The following is a 22774-nucleotide window of genomic DNA, read 5'->3' as shown; positions in this document are numbered from 1 at the left end:
ATGCAGCTTGCGGGATCTTAATTCCCCCAACCAAGGATCAAACCCAGGCCCTCGAACCCGCGCCTTTGGCAGTGGGAGTGTGGAGTCCTAACCATTGGACAACCAGGGAATTCCCTGCTCAGTTTTCTAATATGGGGCTTATCTTTTTCTCGTTTATATGCAGTTGCAATATCCTAACCCTTTGATATTTGTATAAGAAGTATTTTTGTACCTATGATTTCTGTTGGTGACAAAGTCACAGGTACTACTAACCTACGTGGTTTGTTGCCTACCTTTATAACTAAGGAAAGTGCTCAGTTTCTGCTAGACGTTAGTGAAAATAAAGACGTAATTCCCCTCCCCCCCAAAAAGAAGTATTTTCCCCAGTTTGTTTCAGTTTTATTTTACTTAGTTTTATAGATATTAAAAGATTTAAAATTTTTAAACTAAGCTTTTTATTTTGACATAATTGTAGATTCTCATGCAGTTGTAAGAAAAGATACAGAGATCCCACATATCCTTTGGCCATTTTCTCCTTGTGGTAACATCTTGCAAAACTATAGTACAGTATTGCAACCAGGATGTTGATATTGGTAGTCAAGATATAGAATAGTTCTCTCACCACTAGGATTCCTCATTTTGCCCTTTCATAGCAACACCTACTTCTCTTCTGCTCCCACACTCTATTTAACCCTGGCAACTATTAATCTGCTCTCCATTACTATAATTTTGTTATTTCAAAAACGTTATATGGATGGAATCATACAGTATGTAATCTTTTGGGGATGGCTTTTTTCACTCAGTATATTTCCCTTTAGATCATCCAGATTGTTGTGTGTGTCAGTTGTTTGTTTTATTGCTGCATAGTATTCCATGGTAGGGATGTCAATTTGTGTAACTATTTGTCATTCAAATGATTTTTCCTCTGTAGGTCAGATGACATTTTTCTCTTGCTGTTTTCAATATTTCTTCTTTGTCTTTAGTTTTCAGAAATTTAATTATTAAGTGTCTTGGTGTAGATTCCTATCATTCTGTCATCAAGTTCATTGATTCTTGTCTCTATCCCCTCTGTTCTGCTGCTGAGTCCTTTTGCTTGGCTTCAGCTTTGCATTTTGGTTATTGGTTATCTGGTTATCTCAAATTTCCACTTGGCTCTTCTATTTCTTTGTAGAGATTTTCATTTCTTTTCTTTTTCTTTTTTTTGCTAAGGGTATTTTTTCTTGTGTTTCAAGTGTGTTCATAATTTCTTTTTGATGCACTTTTATCATGGATGCTTTGAAATATTTGTCAATTCTAACATTTCTATCATCTTGGTATTGTCTTTTTAAATTCCATTTGAGATCTTTCTGGTTCTTGGTAGGAAGAGTGATTTTTAATTGAAACCTGGACATTTTCTTATTATGTTATGAGACTCTGAATCAGATTCAAGACTTTTGCTTTAACTGGCTTTATTTGACATTGCTCTGGCATGAGACAGAAGGGTTTCGCTGTGTTACTGTAAGGTGGGAGTAGAACTTCATTTTCCCCAGTCGGTCTCCATTGCTACCCAAGGCAAGGGTCTCCTAGTTACTGCTGGACAGGAGTGGGAGTTCCCGCTCCTGATGTGGTTTCCACTGACACTGTGAGGACATGGGTCATTAACTGCTGGCAGAGATAACATCCTGGCTCCCTACTTGACCTTCTCTGATACCATCCTGGCTGGGGTACTGGGACACCTCGTTATAGCCTCACAATGGTGGAAGTTTAAGTTCCTCACTTGCTGTTCTCTGGAATAGGTAGGGAGTGGGACCACACTTTTTTCTGTGATGTTTGGTTATTGTCTAAAAGTTTTCTGTCTTGTTGGTCTGCCCCATTCTTGTCTTTTGTCTAGAGAGCAGGTTTTTGTTGGGTTTTGTTTTGTTTTTCTATACCCATTGTTGTTTCTGGCTGGCCAACCTATTCAACTCCAAGCCTGGGAAATACGAGGCAGAAAGAAAACCTATGGAATTCATTACCATAATGTTCCTTGGGTCTCAAGATCCCTAGTTGATTTGCCTTCTCGCCACCTTTCAGGGTTTTCTTGTTTATTTTATATATAATGTCCAGGGGTTTTAGCCGTACGTAGCGGGAGGAATAGGGAAAGTACATTTTCCTGGAAATGGAAATCCTTAAGATTTAGATTTTTATGTTGTCAAATCTCTCATTCTTCTGAGTTTCTCTCTCTGGACTTATTTGTATAGACCTTTTTCACCTTAGGATTCTTAATTCTTTTTGTTCTTTTATGGTTTATATTTTTAGGAATTTCCTGCCTTCCTATTGATTACTTGAACATTTTTAGAATTCCATTATATTTTTAGGAATCTTTTTTCTAAATGATTAGTGAATTAAACCATAGTATTTCATTAAATGGCCATTTTTTCCCTATTGATTTTGAGCTGCTGCCTTCCTCGTACACCAAATTATTATATATGCTTGGTTCTGCTTCTGGACTTCCTATTTTGTTCTATTGATCTGTCCTTTCTTCTTCTAGTATCACCATTCCGTTACTGTAGCAAGCCCCACTATCTTGTAGTGTATGGCCACCTTCCCCCATTCTGTTAAAAAAAAATGCCTATTTTCTATGGCTAACAATTTATTAAGCTAGTTGACATTTTCCTCTGTTCTTAAACATGAAGGAATGAAGGCTTATTTTGTTAGCCTTACAGCACTAGATGGAGACAATTATGATATTGAGCCCTTCCTTTTGTCCAGTGGTTCTCAACTGGAGGCGATTTTTGCCCCTTCTCCCAGAGGATATTTGGCAGTATCTGGAGACAGTTTTGGTTGTCCAGACTGGGTAAGTGTTACTGGCATCTGGTGGGTAGAGCCCAGAGATGCTGCTAAATACTTTGCAGTGCACATAAAGGAAAATTCTGTTGTCCTCAACACACAACCTTTTGTCACCAAATATATGGGGGTTCTTCCCACACCAACCAATTCTCCAACTCTCCAGACACCAAATGGGTGTCCTACAATTCAGCTATGATGCTCACCATCTGGAGGTAGCACAGACCCCACAGGGTAAGGGCTCAGTTCCTCAAGACTATCCCCCACTTCAGATATCAATTGCAAGTCCCAGGTTGTCACCTGTACTTCTGACCAACTGGCTACAAACTGGGGGTGCCTGTGACCCCTCCCTCCTCGGGTTGGATGATTTGCTAGAACAGCTTACAGAACTCTGGGAAACACTTGACCTAAAATTTCTGGTTCACTATAAATGATACAATTTAGGAACAGCCAAATAGAAGAGATGCGTGAGGCAAAGTATGAGGGAGCAGCCCAGATCTTCCATGTCCTCTCCAGGCATGTCACCCTCCTAGCACCTCCGTGTGTTCACCAACCCAGAAGCTCTCCAAACCCCTTCATTTAGGGTTTTGATGGAGATTCCATTATGTAGGCATGATTGATGAAATCTTTGGCCTCTGGTGATTGATTGAACTCAATCTCCAGCTCCTCTCCTCTCCTGAGACGTCAGAGGGTTAGGCTAAAAGCCCCAACCCTCTAATCACTTGGTTGGTTCCTCTGGTAACCAGCCTCTCAGCCTTAGGGGCTTTCTAAAGTTCACCTCATTGACATAAATCAGGTGTGGTTGAAAGGGACTTGTTAATAAATAACAAAAGAGGCTCCTTTCACCTTTATTGCTCTTGGAGCTATTTCTGAAACTGGGGACAAAACCCAAATATTATAACAAAAGATGCTTCTATCTCTCTTCTCACTTAGGAAGTTACAAGGGTTTTAGGATCTTTGTCCAAGAAAGGGTACAAAGACCAAATATGCATGTCTTAAATCCCAGCATGGGACAGTCCTCCACAACAAAGAATTATCGGCCCAAGATGTCAGTAGTGCCATGTTGAAAAACCCTGTTCTAGTCCTATGATTAGGAAAATGAGACTTTGTCTTTTAAACCCTTCCTTATTTAAGAGTAAGGCTCCTTTAGCTTAAAAGCACATCATATTAAATGGCATTTGTTTCCTTAGTTACCTCTGGGTATGTGATTTAAGGTCAGGCCCCTGAAATTATGCCAGTATCTGAGACAGATGATCAAGACTTTAAAATATGGGCATAACTCTAGTGTAAATTTAGTTAGCGCTAGTGAAGAGATTTCAGTAATACAGTCAGTTACAAAATAAATAATGCAAAAAACAGTTGCTTTCCCATGTTTAAACAATAGTAATTGGGAAATATAATGGAGGAAGTTCCCATTAACAATTTCAACCAAAGTTATGAAATGCCTAAGAATGAACTTTAAAAATGTGCATGACCTATATGAAGATAACCATAAAATTTTACTGAGGAATATAAAAGAAGACATGAATAAATGAAGAATACACATGCTCGACAGTATAGGAATGTCATTTAGTTCTAAATTAATCAACACGTTTAACATTCTTATAAAACCACAATGGGAGTCTTTGGGGGAAGGAAAGGAAGGAGGGACTTGACAAGGTTCTAGAGTTTAAATGAAGGGGATAAATGCATGAGACTAGTCTCTTGTTTTTTAAGAAAAGTAATGATAGTGTCCTTGTAGAAAAATATATGAAAATGTATTGTAAATTTATTCTCTGACTCTAAGTTTAAAATATTTAGTATAAAATATAAATGAATTCTAGTGCTTCAATAATTGGAACTCTTGTGGACCAGGGATAGAAAGAAAAATCAGTGAAAAATTTTAAAGAACAGAATCAAACCTGGGTTTATGAAGATGATGTTTCCAATCTTGGGAGAGAGGATGGAGTATTGAACAAATGAATTGCAGTAGCTGGCTAGCCAGGTGATTTGGGGGAAGGGGATTATGTTTTGCCTAAAAAGATTAACTGGAAGAAATACTAGGTGAATTAAAGGTAGAAAATGAAACCATAAATATTTTAAAAGCATAGGTGAATATGAAAATGTGTAAATAATATTTCTTGGGTTAGGGAGAGGACCATTTATTTAAGTATAATTTTAAAATATATAATATAGTCTGTCAAATGATTTAAAATTAAGACTATAAAAATAGTATAAATAAGTATACTGCCCCCATCTACCCTGTATTACTCCCTCCCCCCTTCCCCACCCCCTCTATTCAGCTAACCACTGTAATTGTGTGTATCCTTCTAGAGTTTCTTCATGGATTTGCTAGCAAATAAAAATATATATTCCTAGCCCTCTGCCTTTTTTTTTTTTTTAATTTTATTTATTTATTTATGGCTGTGTTGGGTCTTCGCTTCTGTGCGAGGGCTTTCCCCAGTTGCGGCAAGCGGGGGCCACTCTTCACCGCGGTGCGCGGGCCTCCCACCATCGCGGCCTCCCTTGTTGCGGAGCACAGGCTCCAGACGCGCAGGCTCAGCAATTGTGGCTCACGGGCCCAGCCGCTCCGCGGCACGTGGGATCCTCCCAGACCAGGGCTCGAACCCGTGTCCCCTGCATTGGCAGGCAGACTCTCAACCACTGTGCCACCAGGGAAGCCCGCCCTCTGCCTTTTTAAAAAATAATATAAATGAGAGTATACTCTACACATTATTCGGTACCTTGCTTTTTAAACGTAAAACTTTATACACTTATTTTAAACATTTTGTAGCTCTTTTCACATCAATCAGTATATGGAGAGCTCTCTCAGTATTTTTTATAGCATCATAGAATTCCATGGTCTGGATGTGCTATAATTTATCTAGCCCTTTGCTTGTGGACGTTTGGGTTGTTTCCTCTTTTGCTAATATAAACAGTGGTGCAATGGATCTTATTTTACATGTCATTTTACAGGTGTATAAGTATATCTTTGTGGATAAATTTCTAAAAGAAGTATTACTGGTTCAAAAGATAGATGCATTTGTAATTTTTAAAACATTGGCCTCTTATTTTGCATAGGGGTTATACCAGTTTACACTCCCATTAGAAATCTCGGAGGCTGCCCATTTCTTCACAGTGTCCTTAAACAGAGTGTGTTACCAGTTTTTTTTATTTCTTCCCATCTGTTAGGTGAAATTATTCTCAAGGTAGTTATAATTTGTGATTTTCTCCTAAAAGTGAAGTCGAACACCTTTTATATGTTTGAGGGAATTTTGAAACATGATACGGAGACATAAACCATAAAGGAGAAAACAATGGAAAGATTTGACTACATAAAAAATAAAAACAAAATCAAGAAAGCAAATGACAAACTGGGATTAGGAAATATTTGCAACATTTGACTAAATAGCCTCAATATATATATAATACTTTTATTAAAAATCAGTAATAAGAAGACAATACTCCAATGAGAAAATGGGCAGATGACATGAATAGGCAATTTTGAATGAAGAAATTAAAGCAGCCATTAAACCCATGATAAAAATTTAGCCTCACTGGTAGGTATTGAATTAGAAATATTAAAACACCTTTGCTATAATTGGTTATTTCTTTAAAAGTATACATGTGGTGCTTCTCTTAAATGAAACATAGGGATATTCCATGATACATATTTTAAATAGTTGGAGGTATGTGGTAATGTTCCCGGTTCCTTCCTAGCATCTCCCCCCTGTCCCCAAACCCCCGGTGGCCCTAGATGTTTTGGATAGCAGAGTCTTACATCATATATTGTCATGAATTGTTCAACAGTTGGATACAGGTAGCAACAGATTCAAATGCAGTTACTTATTAAGCACTTTTTCCTTTTGAAAAGGGAGAAGAATATCTGTAATTACGTATTGGAGTCTGGAAAAGGTTGGCTCAATTCAGCATAAATATTTATTGAGTACTTACTATCATGTGCTGTGTGCAATGATCTATAGTGAGGATGAAAAGATAAACTTTGTTTTCAATTAACCAATTAATCTTATTTGTGTCTTTATGTACTTAATTTCTCTAGCTTTATTTCTTTTATAGATTTTATTTTAAATTTTCAAGAAGGGTCCAGGTAATCTGTTTTCTGAAACTTTATTCCAGACTTCTATTTATTATTTTTTCTCACAGATTTATTATTGTATAATTCACATACCACATAATTTACCCATTTAAAGTGCACAATTAATTGGTTTTTAGGATATTCACTGAGTTGTGCAGCCATTACTGAAGTCAGTTTTAGAACATTTTCATCACCCACTGAAGAAACATCATACCCATTAACAGTCGCTGACCATTCTCTTCTCACCCCAGTTCTGGCAACCATGAATCTGCTTTCTGTCTCTATAGATTGCTCTGTTCTGGACATTTCATATAAATAGAATCATACAATATGTGGTATTTCGTGATTAGCTTCTTTTACTTAGCATGTTTTCAAGGCTCATCCATGTTTTAGCATGTATCAGCACTTCTTTTTTATGGCCAAATAAAATTCCATTGTATTAATATACCACATTTTATTCATCCATTCATCAGTTGATATTCATTTGGGTTGTTTCCTTTCATCTTTTGTCTGTTATGAATAATGCTGCTGTGAACATTCATGTACATATTTTAGTGTGGATATATGTTATCATTTCTTTTGTTTGTATACCTAGGAGTGGAATTACTGGGTCATATGGTAACTTTATGTTGAACACTTTGAGGAAGTGCCATACAGTTTTCCAAAGAGATTACACTATTTTACATTCCCATCAGCATTGCATGAGGTTTACAATTTCTCCATATCCTTGCCAACACTTGATATTATGTCTTTTTGGTTCTTGCCATCTTAGTCGATACGAAGTAGTATCTCGTCGTGGTTTTGATTTGCAATTCCCTAATGACTAATGACATTGAGTATGATTTCAAGTGTTAGATGGCCGTTTGTATCAGCAACTTTGCATCTTTATGACCATTCTTTTTTTTTTTTTTGGCTGTACTGTGCAGCACGCGGGATCTTAGTTCCTCAACCGGGGATCGAACCTGTGTCCCCTGCAGTGGAAGCACAGTCTTACCCACTGGACCGCCAGGGAAGTCCCCTGACTATTCTTTTGTAGTCACCATCTCCTTCTGACCACAGCCTGGAAAGGATCTCTACTTTTAAGGATTCATGTCCTTAGATTTTGCTTACCTGGAAAATCCAGGATAATCTCCCTCTTCGAGTTACTTAACCTTCACTTCATTTGTAAAGTCTCTTTTGTCAAGTTAGTAATATGTTCACAGACTCTGGGTATTAGGATGTGGGCATCTTTGGGGACCATTTTTCTGTCTACCATACCATCTTAACAATATAAAATTATCTGATCCATGAACATGAGAGCTTTCCCTTTATTTAGGATGCCTTTAATTTCTTTCAATAATGTTTTTTATTTTTATGGATACAAGCCTTACACTTGTTAGATTTGTTCTTAACTATTTTATTCATTTTGAACAATCATAACTGGAATTATATTCTTAATTTCATTTTTGGATTGTTCATTGATAATATATAGAATTGTAATTTATTTTTATATTGATCTTGTATCCTGCAACTTTGCAGAACTTGTTCATTGTTCTAATAGATTTTTTTTTATTGGCGTATAGTTGCTTTACAATATTGTGTTAGTTTATACTGTACAGCAAAGTGAATCAGCTATACGTATACACACATCCCCTCTTTCTTGGATTTCCTTCCCATTCAGGTTACCACAGAGCATTGAGTAGAGTTCCCTGTGCTATACAGTAGGTTCTCATTAGTTATCTATCTTACACATAGTATCAACAGTGTATATATGTCAATCCCAATCTCCCAATTCATCCCACCCCCCACTTTCCCCCTTGGTATCCATACGTTTGTTCTCTCTACGTCTGTGTCTCTAGTTCTGCTTTGTAAATAAGATCGTCTATACCAGTTTTTTCAGATTCCACATATATGCGTTAATATATATTTGTTTTTCTCCAGATTTTTTATGGGTTCCTTAGAATTTTCTGTATTCATGATCATGTCATCTGTTTATAGAGATAATTTTACTTCTTCCTTTGCAATCTGGTATCCTTTATTCGTCTTCTTGCCTGATTGTCCTGGCTAAAACTTCCAATGTGTGGTTGAATTGAAGTGGTAAGAGCAGACATCCATGTTTTGTTTTTGATGGCAGTGGAAAAGTATTCAGTCTTTTACTGTTAAGCATGATGTTAGCTGTAGGTTTTTCATAAATGCCCTTTATCATGTTGAGGAAGTTCCCTTCTCTTTCTAGTTTGTTGAGTGTTTTCATCATGAAAAAGTGTTGGATTTTCTCAGATGCTTTTTCTGCTTCTATTGAGATGATCATGTAGTTTTTAAATAACAGCATAATTGAGGTATAATTCATGTATCTTAAAATTCATGCTTTTAAACTGTACAATCCAGTGTTTTTTTAAAAACATATTCACAGGGTGTGTAGCTATCACCACTATGTAATTCAAGAACATTCTCATCACTGCAAAAAGAAACCCTGTAACCCTTAGCAGTCACTTCCCATTACCTTCTCTTTCCAGCTCCCGCTAACCACTAATATACTTTCTGTCTATGGATTTACCTCTTGTGGACATTTCATATAAATGGGATCATACAATATGTGGCCTTCTGTGTCTGGCTTCTTTCATTTAGCATAATGTTTTCAAGATTCATTCATGTATCAGTACTTGATTTTTCTGATCCTCAGGAGGGCTCTTTTCAGCCTTCTCTTTCCCTGGTTATCTCTGCTAAACTGGCTGACCTGCAGCCTAAATGTTGCTCTCATGAAGCTACTTACTTCCTCTTAATTGCTTACCACCAAAATCTCTATTTTTTTCGAGAGAGTCCTTTGGCTTGAACTTCCTCATACTCTGTTTCAAATAAAGTCAGTTCTTCTGGATATAGCTTGGGAACTTTCTGTTCTTATGGGCCTGGAGTGTAGCTTCTCTCAAGGGGAGCAAGGGGATGGAGGGAAGAGCGTGGGTTATGATTCATATGCCGTAGACTCTCACCTGTATTACTGAATTTTAGCAGATTTTCTTGAATAAATTTTCTTGAATAAATGTTTCTTTATTTGCTGTACCTTCAGGACAATTTCCAGAGATTTCAATTTTTTAAAAAAAATATTTTTTACCAGTTATGGTTGCTTCACTGGGGAATGGGTCCCTAGGACTTCTTATGTCACAATTTTGGAAGTGGACCCCCCTGTTAGGTTGCTTACTTTTTTAGTAGAGTTTCTTTCTTATGATGGTGCTAGAAGGCTGGCTATACTAAGCAGTACTGATGATCTATTTTTTAAATCGGGATTTTACTATGTCAGATTTATTAAATATCACGGTACTTGATTTTCCTTGCTTTGTTGTTATTTCTCCATATAAGTGAAGTTTGTTATAATGGTGTTTTCCTTATTAAAAATTATTTTTATTGACATATTTTTCTGCTTGTTACTTTAATTTAGGGTTGGTTCCAGCATCTACTGTTGCTGCCGCTACTAGTTCAAGCACCATGCTGTTTACCTCATTTTCAACTGCTTCTGCCTCCACTGCTGCTACTAGGCTCTCATGTAAGTTACTGGTTGCAAAGAAAATACTATTATTTCGCATCAGGCCACTTAACTCAATTTGCCAGTATAAGCTATGGATCTCTGACGTCTCATAAATTATCATTATGCTTGATCCCGTTTGTAACTGTTGATATCAATAGTAGCTTTGCTTAAGAACCTGATTGTCATGGCTTTCGCTATGAATTTTACATTAACATGATTATTACAGCTTCAAGTGATGATTTTAAGCATATAATTCATTAACAGTGTAATGTTTTGAAGTGAATGGGAATAGGAAGAGTGGAAGTTTTGCCAAGTATGTCTGAAGGGAAGAAGTCTTATTATCCATGTGAATAAGATAAAATGGGAAATAAATGTTGGAGCCTTGCTGTATTTTATTCTTCTATATAGACCAGGTTTGCAGTCCTTATATTTTACTTATCAGAAGTGTTACATGACAAAAGGACCAGCTGTAGTTTTGAGCTTTAATGACACTGTGTGATGTCTCCAGTTCTCTCCCCTTAAAGATGAACATCTGGATGCTTTGAGCTGAGAAGTGGGGCGTTAATTATCTTGTAACCCCAACTTCTTTGCTACACCTCTTCCATTAGTAGAGTAATAACAAATGGTGAGAATATTGACTTCTGTATATATCTTAGGCAATTCTTTCTTACAGGTCCATATAAGCTGCTTGTGCTTTTGCGGCATCTTCACAGTGCCATGATGTTCATCATTAAAGTTTGTTATTGTAATCCTAGCAGTAATATGGTCCTCCCAAAGCCCTGTTATAGCGAGCCTGTCACCATTTCTGGGAATAAAACTTGCCAGGAATTGCTGATGCCTAGTTGAGCATGAAAAATGGCGGCCACCATCCCCATTGCCTTGTGCAGTTGGCGTAGGTGGAACATTAGTTGAAATTGCAGGTTGCCACTTGAATTGTATTTTCTTCCAAGTAGATACAGTTCCAATCCTGAGACATGACTGAGATTCTGGAAACCTTTTGATATATGTAAGCAATATCCTTCTCAAGTATAATAGATTTTGTGAATATGACCATGTCTGAGGTTGGGAGTTAAAATTATTGAATGAATTCCATTTTCAATCAAAGTCTTGACTTCTGACCTTTTTTTTAAAAATTAATTAATTAATTAATTAATTTATTTTGGGCTGCACTGGGTCTTTGTTGCTGCGTGCAGGCTTTCTCTAGTTGCGGCGAGCGGGGGCTACTCTTTGTTGTGGTGCGCGGGCTTCTCATTGTGGTGGCTTCTCTTGTTGGGGAGCACGGGCTCTAGGTGCACGGGCTTCAGTAGTTGCGGCATGTGGGCTCAGTAGTTGTGGTTCGCGGGCTCTGGAGCGCAGGCTCCGTAGTTGTGGCACTCGGGCTTAGTTGCTCCCGCGGCATGTGGGATCTTCCCGGACCAGGGCTCGAACCTGTGTCCCCTGCACTGGCAGGCGGATTCTTAACCACTGCACCACTGGGGAAGTCCGACTTCTGACTTTTGACAGGTTTTTTTTTTCTTTCCTGTCTTTGATGTCCTTGCCCACAAAATGAAAAGAAATCTTGACCACAGTGTTTTTAAAGTTAACTTTAATGAGGTATAATCTACATATCATAAAATTAACTTAGGGTGTATAGTTCAGTGATTTTTAATCAATTTACCGAATTGTGTAACTCTCACCATAGTCTGGTTTTAGAACATTTCTATCATCCCAGTGAGATCTCTCAGCCCGAGACAACTACTAATCTGTTTTCTGTCTCTCTCTATGCCTTTTCCGGACTTTTAATATAAATGGATTGACTGTAGTTTTTTGAGGCTTAGCCAAAGTTACTAAAGGACTCAGATGAAAAAGACCCTATATAAATTCTTCAATCACTGTTTTTGATTAAAAGGGTAATAGGTAATATTATGTTGTTCTCTGCAGTTGGTGCCCCTACAACTTTGTCTGGAATGCTTGGCGGTACAACTTTGGGATTTGGATTAAAAATCCCTGGAGCAGGTGGAGCAGCTGCTGTTGCATCTAGTAAGATTTTTAGAACTACTGGGATGTGTTTGAATGCTCACTGGAAATGTACTGCATAACAAAAGCAGTAAGTAGGTTGTATTCCTTAGCTTCTAGGACTAAGAAGGTTTTGATCATCTCACCAGCGTATCCAAAAGGTACATCAGTATTGACAATTGCCAAAGGGTAGAATGAGACAGTTGATATCAATGAGATTACTTCTTTGAGATGACCATAATCAAAGCTGCTATCAAACTCTTGTCAGCTCTGAAACTTAAAAATTCTTATTATTGATCATACTGTTTAAAGTGACCCAGTACATTGGGATTCATAGTTTTATTCTCTAAAAGTTAATTTAAGGTTCGACCTGTATTAAAGTTGATCCTCTCCTTAAGCTGATTACAGGAGTTTCTGTGGACCTATCCTAAATTTGTTTCTGCCAGTTAGGCACTAGTTAGGTTGTAAATTAAAGAAAACTTGGTTATCCATTGCCTTTTAGCTGTTGTGAGCTGAGTGGTTAGAGGTCAGTTACTACTTAAACCTACCATTTAAGTCAGACTCCACTTTAGGGAAGTCTTGTTTGTTTTGACTTTTAAAAGTTTACTTAGGACTGAAATGAATCTTTCTTCAAACCTGTCATAAGCTAAAAGTCAGTCCCTGTTAAGTTTAAAATAATTATTCCTAAACAGAGATGTAAACCATCTTTTGCATGACCAACACTTAACTGAATTTCTACTGTGTACTCGGCTAACTGGCCAACCTATGAGCATTATGAAGGGCATGGCTTGAGAATTTTATAAGTAACCATATTTGCAAAAAATATAACACATAGTTTCCCTTATAAAGTGCTGAACAAAAAATTGATTCTTTCAGTCGTGGGTGGAGTCACTGAAATATGAATTTGCAGGCTTTTTGGTGACTCTGCCGTAACTCACCCCCTACCTATCTGAGTCCTAAGATTCCTTCCTGCAAACTGGTACCTTTGCTACTACCCCATTCCATCCACCACTGCCTTATGTACTTACCCACCTCCCCATCAGATATGTCTCAACTCAATACCCCCAACCCAGAGTTGTTTTTCTCCCCTACTCACCTTTCCTTCTCCCCAAGTATATTTACTTGCTCAGATTCTTCATCTCACAAATTAGCCCTGTAGGGCAGCTTTCAGGTATCTGTATCTGTAAATTTATAGCCATTTGAGATTATTCTCTGCCCTAGGTATAATCAGCAAGTTTTAAGAGAAGCTTGCTTGTTATAAATCTCATCTTTCGCATTAGTCTATGAAAGTAATGATGTCCATTCCTAGCATGGAGTAAGATACATAGTTGTTGATCAGAGACAGGATAGGAAAATTGGATAGTAGGATCTTTTAAAGGATGGTCTCACTATTTTATGTAATGATTTTTAAGATCATCAGAATGAGATTTATTTAAATGTAAATCCAAATTTGGTATGCAATTATCTTCTATTATTTGTAGAACAGTGCTTCCCTTTTAGTACACAGATAACATAGAGTTGACTGTATTTAGTTTAGACCAAAGTTGTAACTTGCAAAATCAGACTGTGATAGAACCTTCATTCTCAAAACCATTGCTTCTTTTGGTATTAATTGAAATATTATTGTTATTTGAATATTGTCTACTATGCCAGAGCTAATTTATGCCTTTTAAAAATACCATGAAAATAAGGAACAAAGATAAATACTATATAAAAAGTTTAAAATAATCATACCATTTTTTTATGACTCAAGATTCCTTTGTGTTTAGACTGACAGGTATTAATTTCCTGAAGGTATCGCACAGCATCTTTGGAGAGCTGTTCATCTGTCTGTTAACCTCTTTCTTTAGTGGTAGTGATGGTAGTTGCTTTTTTAAAAATTATAAAAACCATACACACATGCATATATACATATATCACACCCTCTAGAGAAAACAGTTTGGTGCTTGTCTTAACAGGCTTTTTTCCAAATGCATACAAACATACATTAAATTTATTTGTTTTACAAAAATGGGATACACACACACATAATCATAGAATTTGCTGTTTTCTCTTAAGTATACATTATCTTTGGACATCTGTCCATGTCAGGAAATGCTGACTTAAAAAAAAATCTTCTCCAGTGTCCTGAGTGATAGTGACCCCGGGGATCCTTTGTGACTCGGCATGGTCTTCTCTTGTGGTGCTCATTCCACTTTCACAAAAGCTAACCAAAAGAATGGGGGAATTATTGTAAGGATCCTTGTGGCCAAAAGGGAAATGAAATCTTGTGGAAATCTAATACAGGTATTATCGTGGCAATGAACTTCAAGGAAAGTGGAATTTAGAAGTTGTTCTGAAGTCAGCTTTAGGGACCTCCTGAATCTAATATTGCATAAACATAATTCAGCTATTCTCCTTTTGTCTGTTTTTTTCTTTTTTTAACTTCCTTTTGGTTTCTTTACCTCTTTTTCTGCTTTATATTCTTAATTTTGACTTGCTCATGACTCTTTAAGTCTACTTCATGTTTTTCCTCTGTCAGTCCTTTCAGCTCCCTCTGCCTGTTGTCTGATTCTTTCTACATGTTTGGAAATATTTCCAAATTTCTGCTTAGAGTCTGATTCCTTCCATATTTCTGGAAATATTTCCGTATTTTTACCTACCGTCTGATTCTTTCCACAGTTCTAAATTTTCGAAAATGAGATTCTGACCTACCTTATCCCTGTTTGGCTAGAGCTTTTTGTGCCAGACCCTCTCATAGGCTGCCAGGAGCATATGGGATGGCTTCCTATACTTCAGATGCCCACCCTTGTCAACTGTGAACTAGGATCAAAGGACAGAGTTACTGAAATAAGGAATGGGTGTCTGAGCCTGATCCCTCAGCAGGAACGGAGTAGGCCAGTTTCCCTAAGAATAGGCAGTGCATGTTGGCAGGCACCGTGATATATGTATTTATCTCGGGTGGCAATTAACCTGAAAGTATTGCTAATTGGGAAAACAAGGCTAACGTAAAACAAACAAATAATTGTATACATGTTATAATATATTTTTATAACAAATTTCTTGTTACAGAAGCAGCATTTATTAATTACAAGAACATTTGAAAATACAGAGAACCAAAAAGAAGAAAACACTTCCAGTCCCCACCAGCCACAATTTTCTGTGCATTGTTGGTTAAGTGCTCACTGTGTAAGGAAGAACCAAAAGTGCTATAGAAGTTCAGAAAACCACGAGATAACCATGAGTAGAAGAGAAGTGGACAATAAACATGGGGAAGGAAGACTCTGAGCTCGGCCATGATGTGTACTGAGAATTTCATGTACAGAAGACAGGGCATTTTAGTAAGGGTGTAATAGAAAAGACACACAGAAGAGAGGTCTGGGCTGTAGATAAAACTTTGAGAGGGTTTTAACTATAATACTGGCTAAGATGTATGCCTACTATGGGCTGTGGTGTAGAGAAACAGGCAGTCTCCCCTACTGATAGGAATGTAAATTGGCAAAGTCTTTTTGGTAGGGGAGTTGGAAAGTAATATTACAATTTAGAGCATGCTGACCCTTTGATCTAGCAATTTCATTTCTAGAAATTAATTACACAGATATATTCACATAAGTATGCAAAGTTATAGATGTACAGAGATTTTGTGTAAGATTGCAATTATTCTTTCCTTGAAAGTTTAGCAGAACTCGCCAGTGAGGTCCTCTGGGTCTAGAGTTTTCTTTATGGGAAGAGTTTTCAGGATTGATTCAATTTCTTTAATGGTTATAGGTCTGGTTAGGTTATAAATTGTATTTTTCTATACATTTATCCAGGATTTTAAGTTGTTAGCAGGAAGCTTAATCCAGATACCTGGCCTGCCATATATTATAGCAACATTGAGTTAAAATCATACAACTTGGAGTTCAAATTCACATTAAAAAAATACTTCTATAGTTTTTCATCCTGAATGATCAAGGACTGAATTTAAAAATTTCTTACTTATAACTAACATCATACACTTTATTTTCCAGCTACAACGTCAACCATCACCACTACCACGGTCACCACCACCAGCACCAGCACCAGCACCACCAGTAGCTTTACCTTGAATCTAAAACCACTGACATCAACTGGCATGAATAACACTCCTCCATTCGGCCTGACTTCTAGACCTTTTACTTCGACCATTGAGTAAGCCTATTTATTTGAAAATTCGTGTGAATCTCATTTTCTTTGTCATATAGAAGGCATAGGCATTTGTCAAAACCCATAGAAATGTATGACACAAAGAGTGAGGCTTAATGTCAACTAGGGCCCTTAATTTATAATAATGTGACTCCCACTTGCGAGAGCACCAGAATCACAACTGGCTGCTGGACAATCATCGACAGGAAGACCCTGGACTTCACCAAGGAGGATACCCCACGTCCAAGGACAGAGGAGAAGCCACACTGAGACAGTAGGAGGGGCGCAATCAGAGTAAAATCAAATCCCATAACTGCTGGGTGGGTGACTCACAGACTGGCGAACACTTATACCACAGAAGTCCACCCACTGGAGTGAAGGTTCTGAGCCACACATCAGGCTTCCCAACCTGGGGGTCCGGCAACGGGAGGAGGAATCCATAGAGAATCAGACTTTGAAGCCTAGTGGGAATTGATTGGAGGACTTTGACAGGACTAGGGGAAACAGAGACCCCACTCTTGGAGGGCGCACGGAATAGTGTGCGCATCAGGACCCGGGGGAAGGAGCAGTGACCCTGGGGGAGACTGAACCAGACCTACCTGCTAGTGTTGGAGGGTCTCCTGCAGAGGCGGAGGGTGGCTCTGTTTCACCGTGGGGACAAGGACACTGGCAGCGGAGGTTCTGGGAAGTACTCCTTGGCGTGAGCCCTCCCAGAGTCTGCCATTAACCCCACCAAAGAGCCCAGGTAGGCTCCAGTGCTGAGTTGCCTCAGGCAAAACAACCAACAGGGAGGGAACCCAGCCCCACCCATCAACAGTCAAGTGGATTAAAGTTTTACGGAGCTCTGACCGCCACAGCAACAGTCAGCTCTACCCACCACCAGAGCCTCCCATCAAGCCTCTTTAGATAGCCTCAGCCACCAGAGGGCAGACAGCAGAAGCAAGAAAAACTACAATCTTGCAGCCTGTGGAACAAAAACCACATTTACAGAAAGATAGACAAGATGAAAAGGCAGAAGGCTATATACCAGATGAAGGAACAAGAAAAAACCCCAGAAAAACAACTAAATGAAGTGGAGATAAGCAACCTTCCAGAAAAAGAATTCAGAATAATGATAGTGAAGATGATCCAGGACCTCGGAATAAGAATGGAGGCAAAGATTGAGAAGATGCAAGAAATGATTAACAAAGACCTAGAAGAATTAAAGAACAAACAAACAGAGATGACCGATACAATAACTGAAATGAAAACTACATTAGAACGAATCAATAGCAGAATAACTGAGGCAGAAGAACGGATAAGTGACCTGGAAGACAGAATGGTGGAATTCACTGCTGCGGATCAGACTAAAGAAAAAAGAATGAAAAGAAAAGAAGACAGCCTAAGAGACCTCTGGGACAACATTAAACGCAACAACATTCGCATTGTAGGGGTCCCAGAAGAAGAGAGAGAGAAAGGACCAGAGAAAATATTTGAAGAGATTATAGTCGAAAACTTCCCTAACATGGGAAAGGAAATAGCCACCCAAGTCCAGGAAGCATAGAGAGTCCCATACAGGATAAAGCCAAGGAGAAACACGCCGAGACACATAGTAATCAAAGTGGCAAAAATTAAAGACAAAGAAAAATTATTGAAAGCAGCAAGGGAAAAACGACAAATAACATACAAGGGAACTCCCATAAGGTTAACAGCTGATTTCTCAGCAGAAACTCAACAAGCCAGAAGGGGGTGGCATGATATACTTAAAGTGATGAAAGGGAAGAACCTACAACCAAGATTACTCTACCCGGCAAGGATCTCATTTAGATTTGATGGAGAAATCAAAAGCTTTACAGACAAGCAAAAACTAAGGGAATTCAGCACCACCCAACCAGCTCTACAACAAATGCTAAAGGAACTTCTCTAAGTGGGAAACACAAGAGAAGAAGAGGACCTACGAAAACAAACCCAAAACAATTAAGAAAATGGTCATAGGAACATACATATCGATAATTACCTTAAACGTGAATGGATTAAATGCTCCAACCAAAAGACACAGGCTTGCTGAATGGATACAAAAACAAGACCCATCTATATGCTGTCTACAAGAGACCCACTTAAGACCTAGGGACACATACAGACTGAAAGTGAGGGGATGGAAAAAGATATTCCATGCAAATGGAAATCAAAAGAAAGCTGGAGTAGCTATACTCATATCAGATAAAATAGACTTTAAAATAAAGAATGTTACAAGAGACAAGGAGGGACACTACATAATGATCAAGGGATCAATCCAAGAAGAAGATATAACAATTATAAATATATATGCACCCAACATAGGAACACCTCAATACATAAGGCAACTGCTAACAGCTATAAAAGAGGAAATTGACAGTAACACAATAATAGTGGGGGACTTTAACACCTCACTTACACCAATGGAGAGATCATCCAAAATGAAAATAAATAAGGAAACAGAAGCTTTAAATGACACAATAGACCAGATAAGTTTAATTGATATTTATAGGACATTCCATCCAAAAACAGCAGATTACACGTTCTTCTCAAGTGTGCACGGAACATTCTCCAGGATAGATCACATCTTGGGTCACAAATCAAGCCTCAGTAAATTTAAGAAAATTGAAATCATATCAAGCATCTTTTCTGACCACAACGCTATGAGATTAGAAATGAATTACAGGGAAAAAAATGTAAAAAACACAAACACATGGAGACTAAACAATACGTTACTAAATAACCAAGAGAACGCTGAAGAAACCAAAGAAGAAATCAAAAAATACCTAGAGACAAATGACAATGAAAACACGACGACCCATAACCTATGGGATGCAGCAAAAGCAGTTCTAAGAAGGAAGTTTATAGCTATGCAAGCCTACCTAAAGAAACAAGAAAAATCTCAAGTAAACAATCTAACCTTACACCTAAAGAAACTAGGGAAAGAAGAACACACAAAACCCAAAGTTAGCAGAAGGAAAGAAATCATAAAGATCAGAGTGGAAATAAATGAAATAGAAACAAAGAAAACAATAGCAAAGATCAATAAAACTAAAAGCTGGTTCTTTGAGAAGATAAAATTGATAAGCCATTAGCCAGACTCATCAAGAAAAAGAGGGAGAGGACTCAAATCAATAAAATTAGAAATGAAAAAGGAGAAGTTACAACAGATACCGCAGAAATACAAAGCATCCTAAGAGACCACTACAAGCAACTTTATGCCAATAAAATGGACAACCTGGAAGAAATGGACAAATTCTTAGAAAGGTAAAACCTTCCAAGACTGAACCAGGAAGAAACAGAATATATGAACAGACCAATCACAAGTAATGAAATTGAAACTGTGATTAAAAATCTTCCAACAAACAAAAGTCCAGGACCAGATGGCTTCACAGGTGAATTCTTTCAAACATTTAGAGAAGAGCTAACACCTATCCTTCTCAAACTCTTCCAAAAAATTGCAGAGGAAGGAACACTCCCAAACTCATTCTATGAGGCCACCATCACCCTGATACCAAAACCAGACAAAGACACTACAAAAAAAGAAAATTACAGACCAATATCACTGATGAATATAGATGCAAAAATCCTCAACAAAATACTAGCAAACAGAATCCAACAACACATTAAAAGGATCATACACCACGATCAAGTGGGATTTATCCCAGGGATGCAAGGATTCTTCAATATATGCAAATCAATCAATGTGATACACCATATTAACAAATTGAAGAAGAAAAACCATATGATCATCTCAATAGATGCAGAAAAAGCTTTTGACAAAATTCAACACCCATTTATGATAAAAAACTCTCCAGAAAGTGGGCATAGAGGGAACCTACCTCAACATAATAAAGGCCATATATGACAAACCCACAGCAAACATCATTCTCAACAGTGAAAAACTGAAAGCATTTCCTCTAAGATCAGGAACGAGACAAGGATGTCCACTCTCACCACTATTATTCAACATAGTCATGGAAGTCCTAGCAACGGCAATCAGAGAAGAAAAAGAAATAAAAGGAATACAAATTGGAAAAGAAGAAGTAAAACTGTCACTGTTTGCGGATGACATGATACTATACATAGAGAATCCGAAAACTGCCACCAGAAAACTGCTAGAGCTAATTAATGAATATAGTAAAGTTGCAGGATACAAAATTAATGCACAGAAATCTTCATCTTTAAGAAATTCATGGAAAAGACTCTGACAAGTACAGGTTTCTGGTAACTGACTGTAGTGCTGAACTGAATGAATAAGCATTTTCAGAACTCTAATGAAAAACTGATGAACTCATAAAAGTGCTAACAAAAGATTAAGATGAAAAAATATATTAATTACATGGGACTGAGTGAACTGATGAGGATGAGTATAATTTTTGTGACTTTCTGTTCGAATTAAAAAAAAAAATCCCACAAGGACTCAGAGGCAAAGAATATACAAATCAATTTTCACTGCAAAGTAAAGGAGCTGTTACAGTGGAGGATTACTGGACTGAATGTCAATATTATGACATAGTATGAGTGTGTTTCATGTTTGGTAATTGCAATCATTGTTGCTTTTGTTGTGGTCATCCATGTACAATGCTTGGTGTCAGTCTATTTATCTCTTGTAAAAATAAAATACAGTGTGTGTGTGTGAAAAAAAAAAAAAGAAGGCATAGTTTGCTTGTACATCTTTAGAATAGTGTTTGAAAGTTAGGTAAATGACTCAGAGTCGAGGAACAGTTACAGAAAGGATTTCTGTTGCTTAGGAAGTTGAACAACGAAAAGGATACCATTGTCTTCTGAATACCATTATAATACAGTTATTACTATTGCTAATAATAGATAACATTTATTGTGCGATTACTATATGTTTAGAAATATGACAGTGCTTTACAACATCATACCATTTAATCCTCACAATAACCGTATGAGGTAGGTACTATTTTTGTTCTCATTTTATAGATGAGTAAACTGGAGCACATAAAGATTTTATAATCCACCTCTGGTCACACACTTGGTAATGCTTGAGCCAGGATTAAAATTCAGGTAGTCAAGCTCTAGAGCCTGTATTCTTACAGTTTATGACATGTTCATCTCTAATTATTTGGGGTTTTTTTTTACAACTTTATTGGAGTATAATTGCTTTGCAATGCTGTGTTAGTTTCTGCTGTACAGCAAAGTGAATCAGCTATATATATACATATATCCCCATATCCCCTCCCTCTTGAGCCTCCCTCCGACCCTCCCTATCCCACCCCTCTAGGTGGTCACAAAGCACCGAGCTGATCTCCCTGTGCTATGCAGCTGCTTCCCACTAGCTATTTATTTTACATTTGGTAGTGTATATATGTCCATGCCACTCTCTCACTTCGTCCCAGCTTACCCTTCCCCCACTGTGTCCTCAAGTCCGTTCTCTACATCTGCATCTAATTAAACTTTTTATTTTGAGTTAACTGTAGATTCACATTTACTTCTAAGAAATAATACAAAAAATTCTGTGTGTACTTAACCTAGTTTTCCCCAATAATAATATCTTGCGATACTATAGTACAATATCACACTCAGGGTACTGACATTGATATAGTCAAGATATAGAACAGTTCCATCACAACGAGGACCCCTCCTGTTGCCCTTTTATATCCACACTTGCTACCCTCTTCTTTCCCTGAACCTGGGCAACAATTGCTCTGTTCTCCATTTTTATAACCTTGACATTTAAAGAAATGTCATACAAATGGAATCATACAGCACGTGATCTTTAGGGACTGTTTTTCCCACTAAGCATAATTCCTTGAGATAAAGTTGTCATGTACATCAATAGTTTGTTCTTTTTTATTTCTGAGTAGTATTCCATGGTATTATAGATGTGCCATCATTTGTTTAACCATTCACCCATTGATGGACATCTAGATTGTTTCCAGCTGGGGACTATTATGAATAAAGCTGCTATGAACATTTGTGTACAGGTTTTTGGTGAACCTAAGTCTCATTTCTCTGGGGTAAATGCCCAGGTGTACAGTTGCTGGGTGGTATGGTAGTTGCAAGTTTATTTTTTTAGGAAACTGCCGTAAATCTTTTCCAGAGTGGCTGTACCATTTTACCTGCCCAGGAGCAATGTATGAGAGATCCAGCTTGTCCAGATTCTTGCCAGGATTTGGTGTTGTCACTATTTTTTACTTTAGCCCTTCTAATAGATATGTAGTGATATCTCACTGTGGTTTTAATTTGCATTCCCCTGATGACTAATGATGCTGAACATCTTTTCATGTGTTTATCTGCCATCTGCATGTTTTCATTTG

General features: G+C 37.6%; 1 protein-coding gene across 1 annotated transcript in view; it reads left to right on the top strand.

Moving 5' to 3' along the window:
* LOC132357162 (nuclear pore glycoprotein p62-like) overlaps positions 1–22774 on the top strand; it is a 78525-nt gene that overhangs the window by 18724 nt on the left and 37027 nt on the right. The window contains exons 4-6 of the mRNA XM_059910453.1: positions 10269–10373; positions 12276–12374; positions 16340–16499. Coding sequence (XP_059766436.1) covers positions 10269–10373; positions 12276–12374; positions 16340–16499 — 364 coding nt within the window. The remainder of the gene's footprint in view (positions 1–10268; positions 10374–12275; positions 12375–16339; positions 16500–22774) is intronic.

Source organism: Balaenoptera ricei, chromosome X (assembly GCF_028023285.1).
Source record: "Balaenoptera ricei isolate mBalRic1 chromosome X, mBalRic1.hap2, whole genome shotgun sequence".
NCBI classification, from domain to species: Eukaryota; Metazoa; Chordata; class Mammalia; order Artiodactyla; family Balaenopteridae; genus Balaenoptera; species Balaenoptera ricei.
This window is presented reverse-complemented; position numbering and strand designations above follow the sequence as displayed.